The sequence below is a fragment of the Pseudopodoces humilis genome, chromosome 8, assembly GCF_049639895.1.
Source record: "Pseudopodoces humilis isolate 2021_Gansu_Grassland_sample_001 chromosome 8, ASM4963989v1, whole genome shotgun sequence".
In the NCBI taxonomy this organism is placed as follows: Eukaryota; Metazoa; Chordata; class Aves; order Passeriformes; family Paridae; genus Pseudopodoces; species Pseudopodoces humilis.
Window position 1 is genome coordinate 29,981,351 of NC_142207.1, and position 17,348 is coordinate 29,998,698.

Sequence of the window (17,348 nt, forward strand, 5' to 3'; positions counted from 1 at the left end):
GCCTAAAGCAATTTCCTGCTAAATGCTACTAAATCTGGTCCTGAGCAGAAAGCAAGGAGAGGAATATTTCCTATTTTCCATTGCACACATATGTACAGGCAAACCGTGAACTCACATGGCATTTTCTGTCCCAAACTGAATGGAATAAGACAGACTGCAGCGCTAAAACAAGTGGCCATGAAGCCGCCAGAAACTCTTGCAACTCCTCCTTGTAGTGTTTCCTACTCCTGGGATGGCTCAGAAACAACCAAAGTGCTTTTGCTTCTGTCAAGCACACTCCACAGTGTGTGCTCATGAAAATGTTCTTCAAATAAAGAAAAAAATTGTTCCAGTTTTGTGGTCATCCTCCCCCTATGGAGGAAATAATTTTCCAACTATGTCTAATCTCTTTGGCTGAACAAGATGGAATTGCTAAAATTGCCTTTCTACAGGGTTTACTTTGCTCTCTCTCAACACATACGGCCTTGGCAATTTGGAAGTCTACAGATTCCTGGCAAGAGTAACAAATGCCCAAGAGTAAGAAGCTTTCTGGTCTTCCCAAGTGCACGGATACCCCAATTAGGACTCTTCTCTGATAAAACATTAATAAATAAATTGTTTCCTCCTAAGTCTTAGGAATTTGTGAGCTCAGCCTGTTGTGAAACCAGTGTTGCAAAGTATCAAGCAGAAGAGAGATGAAGGACAAATCTTGAACATTATCTTTTGAAACATGAATTCTTTGGAACACAAAGACTTGTCCCTATTCTGCTGCCATAATAGCATACAATTTAATTGCCAAGCTCCTTGAAGTACCCTGGGACATCAAGACAAAGAAAGATGGCTGAAAGTGAAAACCTTGATTTTTAATTTTGAATAGAGGCATTTAAATGAGATTTATTTAGAACCATGTCTTCATAGCTAAATGCTGCTTAGACAACATATTTTAAGAATTCAAGTCAGCTCTTTACTGCCAGATACAAACAAATCCGAGCCATTTCCTAAAATACTAATATTTCAAAAGGTCAAATGGCTGTATTGAAACAAAGACATACTCCAATCCATTTTAAACACCAAGCCAAAGTGTGCCAAGAAGTCATTTGGTTTGTTGCAAAGTTGCTTATAAGAACTAATACATTTCCTCTTCTGAAAATGCCAATCTCTCAAAGCTGATGCCTAATAGCTACTTGCTACTGGTGGTCTGCGAGATTCCACATAACAGGGATAAACAGATCCGGAAAATAGCTTTCCCACGTAACATCTGTCTTCCCACCAGAACTCTATTATAAACAAACAAAATAAATGGCTTAAATCCTTGAGCGAGTGACAAGCACAGAAACATTCCAGTGCTGAAAGCAGAACATCCAAGAGTAGTGGGAGACCATACCACAGCACCCCAGGGACAAAAGAGGTTCTTGAATTTCCCTGCTTAAGGACAAAACTGAAAGAAGAGTGGCCTCGTGATGATGGATGCACAGAATACAAGTCAAGAGATTTGATTTCTTTCTTGGTTTGACGTGGTCTCATTATGCAAGTTAGGATGAGATCTGCTGTATCCTCAAGTTTTGCTAACTAGACTCTTGATAATACTCCTTCCTCCCAACTTTACTTTGCTTTATTATAACTCACAAAGGCAAATTCTGTGTGAAAAATTCAGTTTCTCAGTGCATCTCTCATGTGGCAACACTGCAAGGGGCTAAAACATCAACTTCAGAACAGAGCATTCAAATTTCTGTCACCTTAAATGACAACACATTCTGCATTCTCCACCAAAACAACACATATAACTCATTCCTGTTCAGATAAGGGGTTAACACCTTAAGCAGGAAGAAAATTCCGAATTCCAGTTCAGCTGGAAAAGCTGTTAATGTTTGTTACACATCACTTCTAAACACTGGTCCAGATGCAATGACCAAGACTCTTTGATGCCCAACTTTCTCCCCCTATGACTGGAAGCCAATGTAAGCACTTGGGGCAAGATATTAGGGCCTCTTCAAGTTTACAGGCACCAGGCAAGGCCTTCTGAGCCTTTCTCACCCAAGCAGAGTGGCTTAAGAAAAAGCCTCAAATAGCAAGGTGGTAACAAGGCTCTCGCTGCGTGTGAGGAATATACAGGCAGCAGCCTCTTCCCAGTCAAGGGCTAGGGAAAGGTATTGCTATAAACTGGACATTTCCAGCTGGAAGGCTGCAGAAACATTACAGTGAGCCCAGTGAAAGGCCCCCAGACACCTCTGCAGCCAGGCAGTGAAATCTGCACAAGCAGTGAAATCTGATAGACAGGACAGAGGCAATGCAGGCCAACCCAAGAAGGGGATCCTTCAGAAGAGCACTAGTACAACTTATGGGAGAATATTTCACACCCTGGGATACAGTATGTTAATAAAGCTATTTTTCCTCCTGTCAAGGTTAGACTTGCAATGCCCCAAGGGCCGGAAGAGAGGAGATTGCATCTGCAGAAACCAGGGAACACTACTGACACCAGTTGAGGCTGCAGCACAGTAGTTGTACAGCTGGGGCTATCGTAAAAGCCCACTCTGTATCCTTAAAAGCTTTTCTGGATCTGCAGCAATCTCTGCAAAGCAACCCTCTGCAGAGGTTAAAATCATTAAACATCTACATGGATTTGTTGCAAGCCTTTTGGAATTGTACCCTACATCCCTTTTGTCAGCTCTGCTAAAAAACAAACCCACTGCTTCTTACATCTTGTAGCCTGTAACAGCCCAGAGAAATTGCTGCTGCACACAAGTCAGTCCTGCTGTAAAATGCCCCAAGTGCTAATGTACCCGGCAAGTGCACTAAATTCAGAGGGGGCAACAAGGTTTCTCTCTGTTTATTTAATTTGTTGAACTTTGGAGCACAGAAATAGAAAACAAATTCTAGTAAAATAAGGTTGCTAGTTTGGATTCTTCCATTTATGCAGGCCAGTTTTAATACTCCAGGTGTATATAATGCACATTCCTTTAGTAATGGCTATGCTCAAATAATCATTTGGTTCATACAACTTTGAAGAGTTTCAGATCATGCTACCAAAACAATTTATTGAAATAGGAGACAATAAAGAAGGATCAAAGAAAAATGTGACTAGGTTTTATTAGAATTAATCCAAAACCAAGACTTGCCCAGCACTGTTTTTATTGTGATAAACATGGCTGTGTTTTGGTTTTGTGGGGTTTTTTTTAATGTGACACATGAAAATTATATTTCTAATATAATACTCATTTTCCTTTGTATTTGCCTGACCTACTGCAGTTCTGGATCTTGCCAACTCATAAGCACATGTGCTGCTGCATGTTCGGAACAGCTGAGGCCAAGGAGATGGCAGAGGAAGCCTGTACTTACACGTCCTAAGTTTATTGTGCTGTCTCAATCTCAAACAAAGCCCAGCAAATTTAAAACTAAGACTTTACTCTATAATGAAAGGTCCCATTTTACCAGCCAGATCAGTACTGTATTAAAATATCACCTATTACTTGAACAATCATGTTGTGAGATCAAATTTGTTTTACACTGTGGCTGGCCACAACAAAATAGTTAAATGCACTGTGCTTCTGGTGCTTTGTGTTTTTTCAGGTTGGAAACACAAAGTTGCAAGAGACTATGTTTGAAAAGAGTAAGGAAAAGAACAACATCAACACTAAAAGCAAAACTACCTGAGCCCATTGATATTTCTGGGCTTTGATTTACTGTATTCCTGTGTACGGCAATGGAGGTGTTTGCATTGCTTGGTGGAGAGGGATGGGCTGGGTACTTGAAAAAGACAAACAAACAAACAGACATGGATTTCATCCTGTAACACTCCAAGGTTTGCCAGCACCTCTTCACAGCAGCACACACAAAATAAACTCTACCTGTGATCCAAGCTGAGCAGCTGCACTTCAATGTTGATGCAATGCTGAGCTAACACTGCTTGTGCTTCAGTGAGCTGGGAGCTTGAGCAGAGAAATATATCACTGGATTTCTGAACAAATGCAGACTATTCTCCTCTTGCTCAAGCCCACCTTCCCAGAAACAGCATTTTAGTCCCAGAAATATAGTGGACAAAGTCTGTATGTTGTAAGAGAAAAAACCCCAATCCTGGTAAGCTACTCTATGTGCTCAATGCATTTATTAACCAGCACAGGCAGCCCTGTGAAACCTGGACAGAACAGTAAAGGCTGTAAAAAAAAACTACCCAGAAGAGCAGTGGATGAGGTCCTGAAGTGATGAGAAGGGAAAAACTATCAAGGAAAATAAGAAACTGAGGAGACAAAATAATAGTCCTGTACAAAGTACATTAATGGCTGATATAATGACTCAAGAAAGAAAGCTCAAAGAGGTCACACAAAGGCAGAAGCCTATATCTGTATCCCAGAGCAAACAATCACAACACAGGCAACCTAAGTCAAAGAGAATAACCACATTACTAAAATATTCTTCAATATGGGCTTGATCCTGCAAGCCACCGTGCAAGCAGCAGCAGCCTGGACAAGCTGTGGGCAGCCCACACTGGCCAGGACCAAGCCCTTAACCACACTGCAGCCTGTTTGAGATCCAAGCCCTGAAGTAAGAGCAGATCATTTGCCAGGGAAAGACACCCACACTGCAAGTTGGAGCAAGTACGTGAAGAGGATGCATGAGCGCAGATTATTGAGTTTCTCTTCTGAGCTTCTTGAGGGCACAGAAATCTCTGCCCTGCTCAGGGAACATTGCTGCTAACCTCAATATCGTTATGATGGACTTGAGTGTTGTTATTAATGAAGCAGACTAATCCTCTCTGCTGGTCTCCTCTCTGGCTACATTGGGATGATTTATAGAAACAAAAAGAGTTCCTACACAGGATACAGATATTGGAAAAACCTGAAAATAAGCAATGAAGAAGTCGATCCAAAGGTGGCATGAGGAATTTTCAAGACTGTGTTCAAACACCCCGGAACATCAGTGCTTGCCCACCTTTCAAAAGAGAAAGACTTGTTTTCACAAGCAATCAGTAGCTGTAGATTGGATATGTTTGTGCCAAGAAACCACTGGTGAAAACATTAGTGAGAGCATTCATTCCAAAATGTTCCATTATTTCTGTATGAGTGAAATGTGGGGGGAGAGAAGGGGAACCTTCTGCCATGTTGCAGCCAAGGCTAACCTATGCTCTTCAGGGTGAAAGCCACGTTTTTACAGCCCTTGGACACTCTTGCTTCTACTTTTCATTCATCAGTCTTCCATTAATCTTCCTTTAGTGTTTTGGTTTCATACAACATGCACAGAAACCATCAATAAATGCCCCAAATGTCATCATCACCTTAGTGAAGAAATACACAGTATTTTGAGGCAAAGCTAACACTACAAATGGAGGCATTTCCTACACTTTCTCCTCTTTTTTCAAAGTATCACATCAGAGGCAAAAAAAAAAAGTGTGTAGGAGAGGAGACCCCTACACACAACCCACCAAATGCATTCAGTTTTCTCTGATCCTCATTACTGTTTTGTTACTCCTCTACGCAAATACTGCATGGAGCCCTACAAACAGTGCCTCAAACATGAGGCTCAGAATCGTGGGAGCTGTACAAAAAGGAAAGGAAACAAAGCACTGCCTTGAGATAAATAACTCTCCTCCCACAAAGCACTTCAAGGTAGAAAGCAGCCAACCTGCTGTGAAAATCTTTACTCCTGACTCTGGGCAAGTTATACAGTTTGTTTTGCCGGAGCAGGCTGATGTGGAGGGCCAGAGGACCTACAGGATTTTTATCTAGATAACAAAGCAAAGCAAGATTTGCAGGGAGGCCAAATACTTCTTAGGCCACAAGCTATCACAGCAAAAGATGTGCCTTGGGCACACAAGCCTTTCTTCACATCTGAAGAAGCAGCAGGCTTCAAGGTCCTAGCCTACGGCAGCTGCAACAATATTATTACTACAACCCAGTAGCTTCCCTCAAAGGGCAAAACTGTTGAGGCACTGATGGGAAAATTGCTCAAATTGACACAGGCATTCCCCAAGGGAGGAAGAGAAGGAGATGGGAGGAAACTCAGGTCCCCTGGGCTCCCATCACAGGCGGATGGATGGCTGCTCTGATCCAGCCCTCAAACCCTCCTGCCTTTAAGAAACTGGTCAGCCGCCACACCTGCCACTCCTCAAACTCCCAAAGGAAGGTCAGCAGCCCAGGCTGGACTCACTGGATAAACACAAGTAAACACATGAAAGTACAAGAGAGCAGGGTCAGATGTGGCAGGAGGAATGACTCCTGCAAAGCACAGTTCTGCTACCAGCCAGCACACATGCAGCTAGGATGTACCCAAAATCCACAGGGGAGAGCAACCCTTGTCAAAACCCAACAAAGGACCCCACCTGGCCTCAACAACAACATTTTGAAGGTGAACATGATCATGCTGGCATCAGGAGGTAATGAAAGTGAGAATAAAATTGAACTTCAACAGTCACTCAGCTACTACTATGACACAGAACTTCCCAGTAAGCTGCATTTGTGTTTCCTAATACCAAAAGTCTCTCTTCTTCACAGCATCAACAGGATGGTCACACAAGGCTGATGCAGACCAGGACAATTGGTCTCATTCACATAATTCAATTCCCTACCCTGTTCTTGCAAATGTAGCATCTGGAATACCAGGTACAAGTACAGCAGGAACAAAGCCACTGTGCTTGACAGCAATTCAGTGAAGTACTAAACAATCTAAGGTAGCTGCAAATGGGATGAATCAATAGTATAGACAGACACAGAGTGGAGTAAAGGCAGGTTAAAAAAAGTCTAACCCTAAAATATTAAAGCATATTAAAACAATTGAGATCAAGAGGAAACAGCTCAGTCTATGAAAAAAGCACACCACAACAGCCATGCCAGCAGAAGGCAGCCACAAGGATGGTACCTCAAACAGATAAAACAGAGTTATTACCCTGGAATGCCAAATATTTAATGTTTCAGTGATAAAACAACAAATGTTCAGTAACATAAGACTGCTGCTGCCCAAAGCAGCCCACAAACTCCAAGCACCAGAAAATACAAATTTAATGCTGACATCAGAGAAAGATTCTGTTTTGTTGTAAGAACAAAAAGCAAACAAACATTTTCTTGTAAGGAACAAAATGTTGACCTCTGCAAATTTGGGAAGACTTCAAGAAACAACATAACTGTGGGGAAAAATGTGCAGGGCAGCAGAAAAAAGCCATATCTGACCTCTAAAGTCTGACTCCTGCGAGCCTACACAGCTCCACCCCCCCTCCAGACTCCTCACACCTCCCTTGACACTTACACATGTCTCACAAACCAACAAACCCAACAACATAAAAATAAGTTCAGACCAATACAAATACTATATTTTATCCAAAATCTCTACCATTCATGAGTCACCGTAAATGCATATGCCCCCTCACATTTGTCAGCATCCCAAACTGCAAAGGAAAAGTAATTGCTGAACTGGATTGGGTGAGCATATTTCAGCCAACTTAAAAAAAAAAACCTTAAGAGAGGGAGTTCAACAGAACAAGTCAAAAATTCATCAATCACACACAAACTGAACTTTACGAATGTATTTAAAGTTTTCCATGCGGTCTGCAGGTCACACATTTTAACCACACAAACTGCTCCCTGAAACCTTCAAATAATCAACATTGTGGGATTCTTTCCTACTTGCTAATGCATTGCCCATGAGCCACATTTTACTTCATAAAGTTAACGAAATACTCCCACAGGCTTTTGTTACCAACAGTTACAGAAAAGAACTTTTGTGGAACAGCAATGCAAATTTTATCAATGTAAAGTTTAAGAGTTGCAAAAACAATATAATAAACAATTACAGCTTTCTAATGAGATTTTTCTTGGTCAGACATACCTCAGACATTTCCAGACATGACTAAACTCTAAGATTCCCATTTCCAATTAACACATGCGTGTTACCCAACAAACCCTTCCCCCTGCACAAAGCCACTCAGCATGAGATTACTGCAGAATCTGATGGTCTTTAGTAGAATATTTGGCCTAACTCCAGCTCCACCAGCCTTCATGCTTATTTTTATAGGCACAGCCTCCAGCTTTGCGCTCTAGTATGTAACACAACACCCAAGTCTATTAAACTTTCCACCAAATACACATAAAATTGAACAACAGGTCAATGAAGCCACAGTCTGTTCCCTCCTCTTAGAAGGGAACTCATTGCCCTGTTTGCACCATGGCATGAAACTTTGCCAATGCTTTTGAAGGGTTTACAGCAAACGTGCCTGGGATGATACAAAAGGACCATCAGAGGATGCAGATCTAAATGCTTTTGTAAAGGGAGCTCTTATGGAGTAGATCTAGAGTTTCAAAGGGGCAAATGGAGCTGGCACTAAGATCTCCAATATCAAACATAACAACTGTGAAAGAGACTAGAAAAGGCAAAAAATCTTCTAGTGGAATGAGCCCAACTATCTTGTCATCTTTGGCTGTGGGGAGGGGAGAGGTTTGGCATTGTTCACTGATGGCTCGATCTGACTCTCACATTTCATAGAATCACAGAAGAGTTTGGGTTGGAATGCATATTTAAAGGTCTGTAGTCCAACCCCCTCTGCAGTGAGCAGGGACATCTCCAACTAAATCAGGTTGCTCAGAGTCCATCTCCATGGTGACCTTGAATGTTTCCAGGGACGGGGCATCTCCCTGGACAGCCTGTTACAATGTTTTACTATCCACATCATAAAAAAAAAAATAATCTTGCTTATTATCTAGTCTAAATCTACACTCTTTGAGCTTAAAACCAATATTCCTCACCCTGTCACAACAGGCTTTACTGAAGGGCTTATGCCCATCTCTCCACTGGGTCCCCTTTGTGCATTTACCTACCAAGACTGGCTGACACGACCGCACAGCATCTGGCCAACCTTACAGCCTCTTCAAAGCTATCCATGTTACAGGTCTCATTCCTCACAACAAACCCTTCTGAAGGACACAACTGCAACTCCTTTTTAAAACTAACATATGCAGCACAGACAGAGCCTTCAGTCTGCAGGAAACAGTTTAGAAAACCATGTTGGGTAAAGCCTGGTTTGCTGCAGCTTGACTTTGTTCTTTAAACTTGGACACAACTTCTGGCAATGCCTGCAGTGGAACACTGACATGAGGGCTGAACTTAAGCCCACAGCTGAGCCATTAAAGGACAAATCCATTCCTACTGCCCTCTGAAAGGATCCTGAGAGGTCAATTTCTCTGTGTAGCTTGTTGGAGCAGCAGAAATCTGCAGTCTTGGTTAAGCACCGGCAGCAGCTCTTGAATAGCACAATTTGGTTTCCCCAGGATGCAAACTACAGATTTTACACAGTAAAACAAGCCCTACTTCCAGGTGTAACAGAGGCTCCATTGTCCTCATCAAAGTCTAAAACCAGAAATGCAAAGTGTAGTTGCCATGAGTGGTGGCAACAAAGAGAAGGTAGAGAAGAGTTTGTACTTGAAAATAAACATGGTTGTTACAGTGAGCACTATTCCAACTGTTACTGTTTTACAAGTTTTCTAAAATATGCAACAGAGGCGTGAAAATTTGCAAGACAGCAAAACTCAGCTGATATGGAGAGAAGATAATATTCCTCAAGTGGTTTGGTAAATAAATCACAAGCTAAGTAACTTGCATACTTGGTAGCAGCATGTGGCACAGGCATGAACATCTCTTTTTCTCCACCACTGTATGTAGTGAATGTTCTAATACTTGCAAAGATCTGCAACATTTGGCCTTTGTATTGCAGATTCACACACAGTGAATCCTTGAAAAAACAGCTTTTCCCACCTGCAAGCCAAAGGATCCTACATTGCTAGGATAATGTGTCACCTGGTATCACCTACCAAAGCACATAATACAGACAATTTCATTGCCCATCAGTGTCAGGTGCAGCAGAATCAGAAACTGGCAGAAATACAAACTTCTCTGTCACCATCTCAAAGAACTGTGTGTTTGAACACACATTGTCAGCTAGCTCAGAACAGCAGACAATTACAAAACAAAACACCCATTTGCCATTAAAACATCCCATTTTCTTTCCAGAAAAAACTATCCAGTCTGAATTAAGCAGAAAGATGTAGTTTACAGGAAAAAAAAAAAAAAAAAAAACAACAAAAAAAGCCCCCTTGAGAAATCCACTCCCATAAGATTTATAGCAATCCTTCTTAAGAAACTGCAAGTCCAGGGTGCCCTCACACCTTTTAAAGCCTTTATTTAAAAGGCCTTTAATGCTTTAAATAAAACTTTCAAGTATGATCCAAAGATTGGGCTGGGTACTACTGCCTCCTTTAATCTCCAGGCAAACAGCTCTCTTTCCTTTTCTTTTCCTTCATATTTTCTTGAGTTAAATGGAATGAGGTGATTCAGTATCACCCACTGTTACTGTAGGCATCAGGAATAGAATATTAACCCTAAAATTTATGTGGAACATGTTAAGTATACAAGCCACTGACTGGAGAAAAAAAACCCTGAATCCCAGAAGAGGCAGCCACTGCAGTTGTTGAGAATGTAGGATTTACCAGAAGCAAGATGAAAGAGCAGAAAAGAGAAGTCTGATATCTACTTGCCTCTATTAACATCCAAGGGTTATCCATAGGGAACAAAACCCATCTTCAAGGAACGAGGAAAATTTAAGACACAAAGATTTGCAAATGTAACTCTCAAAGGTACAACAGAAGTTTAAAAACAAAAAAAAAAAAAAAAAGTTAACTTTTTTAAACATTGAGGAAGAAATGTTTCCACAAATATACATTGTTTAGGTTTCATCTTCAACAAGGTTTTCATGGATACTGAGAGCCTTTTCTTATTCTAATTTTATTGTTTAATTTGTCAGTACAACCTGAAGGAGCAAACTGATGGAGATGATACAATAGCAGTTAGGAGCAACAGCGTGTTACCAACATAATGTCTCCAGAAAAGGGAGCAGGCGTGGATGAACGAGAAAATTGTTTGAGATGTGGCAGACAATGGATAGCAGAGGTACAAAAGCACAGACTATAACTAAGAGACAGAAGAAGCAAACAAAAATAGCACAGATCCTCCCATACCTTCTCCTTTCTGTTTAATGAAACCATGATGGTTCAAATGCTTAGCAAGAATGAAAAATAGAATGCTACATTATAATTAAGTAAAGAACACCTATTTGATTTTAGTAAGCTGCAGACATGATTGCTTGCAGATCATAGATATACTTTGGCTTAAATATTTAGGCTTGCCAGCAGCCTTGGAAAGTCTCTACAAACCATTAAATTCACGCAGCCTAAGCAGTATAACAGATATAACACCGTGCACATTTTAGCCAAAGTGGAACAAAGAGATGAAGCAGGAAATGAAAGGTTTAACTGGAATAACCATTTGCCTCTTCATTCCCTGCCTGTGTTTCAACTGCCAGTTCACAACATCTCTCCTACTGATCATCACTCAGAGATTAATATGCCTCAAGACTTGGATTGCTTCCACATATATCCAAGCTCATTGTATTTAGTTTAAAATCCAACCATTTTAATAAACACAATCTTTTTGCAAATCAAAGATAGTAGACAATATTTAAGTTACCCTTAGCATATTCCAAGCATGCATTGTTTCTGCTTCAGCAGAAACATCCTGAAAGTGCCTTCCCTGTAACTGAATTATTTATAACTGCAATGCCCTCTAACAACAGGAGCATCAAAGTTACTGTCAGCAGCAGTTCTGGAACTGTTCTTTATGATAATCAGAGGTCCCCCATGCCGTGCAATGGGAAAAAAGAAAAAAGGAAAAATATCCCAGATGGGAAAGATCAAATGCAAAGAATGCAGTACAGGAAAGACACTACAGCACAAGGTTTAAAACATCCCTAATACAATAGATAATGTTCAGGCACTGAGTCAGTGTGTATCCTTAAAAATAAACATATCTTAAGAATGACAGCACAGCTCCCCATAGGATGTTATTACTTAACATATACTCACATAAACCTCATTGTGATCAAAGCGCTTCTTCAGGTTATTGATGAAGGAATCTTCATTAAGTGGCTCTAGGAGAACCATATCTCCCACCCCTATCATGTCGTCTAAAAGCGATGTCTTGACCTCCATTTTGGCCATTTTGTCCTGGGAAAAACAAAATAAAAAAGATTATTACAAACACCAAAGGTTAGCCCAAGGTTGTTCTCATTATTCACAGGCATTATCTAGTAACACTACTTCAGGAATAAAAGTTAAAAGAACACCACATTAAAACTGTGTTTCCAAGGAACATTCTCAGTCATTGCATCTATCCAGGTAGTCCACATGATTCTGAAATTTAACTTAAAATAGTCAACAATGCCTTCTGGTCCACTATACATGAAACTCCTAGAAACAGGAATGAAGATTCCAGTGGGCATCCCAACCAGAGTATTTGGATAACTTCAACACAATGTTTGAGTGCATGCAAGTCTGTGTTTTATCAAAAGCTTCATCAGGATCTCCAAACTAGGGTTTGAATTTGTCAATAACCCTAATCTGAATTTCTTTTTCACCTTTACTTGCATTTTTCCAACTCCATTAATACTGAAATGGAAGCCAACTTGTTGAACCCACTCAGAGACAAAAAACACAGTATTTGATTTTAGTTCACGAACCCTGGGCTCTGGAGTGCCTGTATTCCAGTACAGTGCTGGTATTGGCTACATGAAGATACCAAATTACTTCATTTACCTGTAATTTTATTGCTTGAGGGAATATTTTCATGGGGCAGCAACAATCCAGCTGACAAGTGGAGACACTGAATCAATATAACCAAAGTGGCAAAAGCCAGAAGCTGGGCTTGAACAGGGGACCAGGATCAAACAAAACAAAGTAAGCAAGTCTGATAAAGGAAGTCATTTAGACAAAGAAGCCAAGGTCAGGCTAAAACTTGGCACTTATTTGATCCTCCCAGCCTTTTGTCCCTCCAATCCAAACGCTGGAGATTACTGAGCTCCTCAAGAACTCTGGGCACACAGTTACTGCTTTCAGCTTTCGTGAGGAGGCTGAAAACTGGACAGACTCACAGCAGCAGCCAGCAAACAGCCAGGAACCAGAGGTGAGAGAACAGCTTTGCTGACCACACAAACCAAGGACCAGCTACTGCACAGCTACACAAAGCACAGCTCAACTTCACCAGTCAGCTGTCACCTCCCAGCTACAGAATGCTATCAGGCTGTCCTTGGTCCCGCCTACCACTCCTGCACTTTTTAGTTCTAAATACTTTTCCTTGTTTCCCAAAATGCCATTGAGCAGCTATTACTTATGTAATCAGTGCTACCTTGCCGTGGTACCCCTCCATCAGATGACTAATTTAAAACAAGCAAAGTCTTTTACCTCTCCCTTTTGCCTGCAGCCACTACTTTACAAAAATTTATTTGATGTTTTTCATCAGTGAGTGACGTTTGAGGGATTTCAGATCAAGACTTAAGTCTGGCTTGATGTTTTTCCAAATTCAACGAAGAGAAGTGCAGCTCCACAGGCAGCTAACAAAGCGATACAAAAAGATCCCCAAAACCTGAACCAAGCCTGGGAATTACTAGAAATTCACATGGAAATGCAAAAACAGTGCTGAACTATGGTAACCAACCAAAGCTGAGTCAACTCTGCTAAACAAACAAAAGAGCATTTATTTTAAACAGAAACACTGGACAAATATTTTTGTAGAGAAAAAGACTTTCATTCTTAAAAGTTCACCTCTCCGAATCACCAAAAAAATTTTAAACATTTGTAGAATCTTTTCAGAGGTATCACTTCAACTTCTGCATCCTATTAAGACAAATTCTTTAAACTACCAATCTTGTTTCAGTGACCTAATTACTTCCCATACATCAACTAATGCTCAAATAATTTTTGAAGGCTGAAAAAATAAAGCCTTTCTAAAGTATGGAACTTATTAAATAATGGGTTTGTGGCCAAATATATTAAAAAAGGCAACACAAAAATTCTAAAAAGGGCAATTTAAACCTAGAATTTAAGTTCTAAGTACAATACCTCATTTACCATTGTGAAATTACATACCACCTACCACACTTCATGCATCACTGCTTGGGAATTTTAAGAGCAAGAGCAGCCAAACACATCAAAAACATCCATGTATTCCCAAAGTGGCATGTTTTGCAGAAGAGGGGTAGGAAGACACTATACTTTTATAAACTGGATCAAAAAGTTGTAAACATATATTGACTTATCAATATATTGGAAAAGTTCAATTTTATGGTCAAAGGTTAATTTTCAGTTTGTTTTTTTCCACAATAATTTACAGCATTCTATGATTGAAATATTTTTCATTAACTTGTGAGTTAGAAAATACTAGAAACCCTAGTTTTGGTGAAAAAATTGAACAGGCTGAGACAAATTATTTAACACTGATTGCTCAAAGCCATTTTCAATAGCCTAGCCTTTGCAACAATTCATCAAAGATCACCTCCTGCACTTACATATGATTCAAGATTATTCTGCCATACCAGCATTGTTAGCCTTTGCTTTGGTGGAATCCAATCATAATCCCTGCTCTGGTTTAGCTAACAAAAGAAAATCCAGCCTGTGAGATAATTTGGTTGTCTATCTGAGGTAAAAAATGGAGGAAAAAAGCACTGCTAAGAGAAAACAACCATGTTTAAACATATAGTAATCAATTAAATAGGACTTAATAACTGAAATTAATCTACTAGAAGAATATAGTAGAAGATCAATATATAGCACTTTCAAAATACCAAATGCTAATTTTAGAAGTAGCTTTATAAAAAATGTCAAAAATCAGCACACTACACGGGAAAAAAAATTCAAATCCTTGCAACATTACATGGCTAAACATCAAAAAAAGCCCAGAAACTCAATCCAAATCCATGTCCAAGTATTTGCCATATACTCAGATGCCTTGCAGCTGTTAGTATTTCACATCAGCACTGCTGACAGCGTGCTCACCACAGTTTGGAGAGCAGTACATAAAAGCAAGTGGCTTCTACTTTTGGATGTATTTGTATACCTTTAAAAAGATGAATGCTTCTCAAGAACCATTTTCAAGAACCAGATCTATGAGAAGGATGGGACCAGAACCTGCTCCCAGTGCCCAAGGAATCAGGAGGATCAGATTCTTCCTTCAACATTCCCTGGTCTCATCCATACCCATTTACCACTTTAGGCTTCTCCTAAATTTACCCTCTTGTCCCTAAAGGAAAGATCAGCAGCACTTCAAAATACCTCCTTTTTCTGTAGGCAGTTGTCAAATCTGTTCTTCCTCCCTTTGGTCTTATATCTAAGCCTTAATTCAATGGAGTGAGAACATTTGCAACGTGTTTCAATTCTCAGAAAAAAAAAAAATTAAATGCCTATTCAGTAATCCTTCACAGTTTGATCTGTTTTATGTTGGACAACATGCTTGGGAGGAGAAGTGCTGGGCAGGCTATGTCTTTAAAATGCTTTTATCCACAAACTCCCACGCCACACAGAGCCTTTTAAAATACAGACTGTTGTATCCACTGCTTGCAGTGCCTGGGATTGCCATCCAGCCAGGCCAGTTGAATCTAAAAACCTCTTGCCCCTTATGGGCACAAGGACGGCAAATTAAAAACCACAGCTTCCCACAGCCACAGCAACCCTATCACTGGCCATTCTGAAACAAGGGTTAATGACAACTATAAATAGAAGAGAATGCAGAGAATAGGCAAAACCCCCAAAGCCTTGCACATTTAAATGCACACATTCTCTGCAGGGGAAATGAAGTAATGCCCTGTTATTGGCATACAGCACGTTACGGAATTGTCCAAGGTTTTCCACATCACCCTCCAACAGCAGAACAGCAACAATTGTCAGCAGCTTCCTACAGCTGTGCGGTCCTTAGGTCACTCTTAAAGAGTTTGGTGCTCTGGAACTATCACTGTCTGCAGAGGTGGCTTGTTTTTTTCTTTCCAGGCATTGTAGCAAGAGGACAATTTCCCTACTATCAAAATGGACACGGATGCACTCATGTATGCTTCAAGCTCTGATTATTTGAAAATTAAAAACAAAAATTTTTAAAAAAATATTAAAAATAATTTTAAAAACACCAAGCCTTTGGTTTCACGGCAACCACTGTAGATTTTTCTTTTATAAGTCTTAACAGGGAGAATGTGCAACATCAGTAATTCAGTAGTGGAGTTCAAACTGATTTCATGTGCCAGGTCTGATCCTGAGCCCCTGTCAGGCTGTAATTATGCCTGCCCACCCCTTCCCAGTTTTCTCTGTCCAGGAGCAATCATCAGCCCACACAGAGTGGGGACATTGACAGGCCACTGCAAAAAGCAGCCAGGGATACAATGTCATTACTCGAACAAAACAAAACCAAGAGGGGCCGCAACCATCATCTCCTGCTGCTGCTCATGACAAGCCTAAGTACCAATTTAGCAAGAGGCAGGATTTAAATTCATCCTGTTCTGCTGCCCAGCAAACCTTGTGACTCACCAGCCTCTGACTGATGCCCCAAAGGTGCAAGTTCATTGGAAACACCCTGTGCTGGTTCTCCAGGCAAACCCAGGCAGACTCTGCAGCTGAACTGTTACAATGCCCTTTTCACTCAGAGCTACATTTCCCGACATCAGCATGTGTGAAAAAACGTTGAGATCATCCAGAGGAAACCCTTGCTTTCCCTCCAGACCCCTCCCATCTGCTGCCTGGCCACGGTCTGCCAGGAACACCTGCACCCTCCTTCCCAGCTGTGACTGCTCTCAGTTGTTGCTCTGACACATCCATGCCCTGTGGAAAGGCACATGCAGAAAACAGCCCCATGCTGCAGCCCACCACTTTGTCCTGCAAGAAGATGGACTTGAGGAATGTGATGGACAGATTGCAGGATTGGAATGTTAATAGATATTACAACATCAGTAAAAGCATTCAGAGAACTAAAATGCTTCCTCTGACTCTCCATCTTTCCTTTTGGTTTCGCCAGTGTCTGAATAGCTTCTGAATTCCTTTCTTTCTCGCAGTCCTACTGAACAAATCAGTATTTTCCAAACTGAAAAAGCTTATCATTCGGACCTTTTGAGTTAGCTAATGTTTCTCACATCTTACCTACCAAGCAAGAGCTGTTATTTGAAGCCTTGTGCAACATCTCTTAAATTTCCGTGGGCACTGAACATTGCACACGTGTGCCGGATTCCTTGAGCACTTAACAAAAAACAGCTCTGGCGAATTACAAAAGTAAAATGCATCATTAGGGGGTGTATTTGTATTGGGACCACAAGAATGTTTGCATTCAGCATCAGCTAACAGGGAACAGCCCTTCAGCAACATCAGATTAGGGCAGTTTCGCACCAGTGACTGCAATTTAGATGACAGAAGATCTGACCAGAGAATTCCATAGGAGAAACAAATGTTCCGCTGGCCTCTGCTACCAAACACCACGCATTTATCTAAAGATTGGGTAATTTTCAAGAAAGAATCAGGCCAATTAAGGTACTG

At 40.7% G+C, this 17,348-nt stretch overlaps 1 protein-coding gene across 5 annotated transcripts in view; it reads right to left on the reverse strand.

The window, feature by feature from the left end:
• The window catches only part of MYO1B (myosin IB), a 105,330-nt gene that overhangs the window by 77,618 nt on the left and 10,364 nt on the right, over positions 1–17,348 (reverse strand). For 2 of the 5 annotated variants that reach the window (XM_088058780.1, XM_088058778.1), the window contains exon 2: positions 11,874–12,014. In XM_088058780.1, the coding sequence (XP_087914906.1) occupies positions 11,874–12,008 (135 nt within the window). In that variant the 5' untranslated portion in view covers positions 12,009–12,014. Of the gene's footprint in view, positions 1–11,873; positions 12,015–16,352; positions 16,476–17,348 lie in introns of those variants that run through there. The other 3 variants (XM_088058777.1, XM_088058781.1, XM_088058782.1) reach the window with 3 other exon arrangements.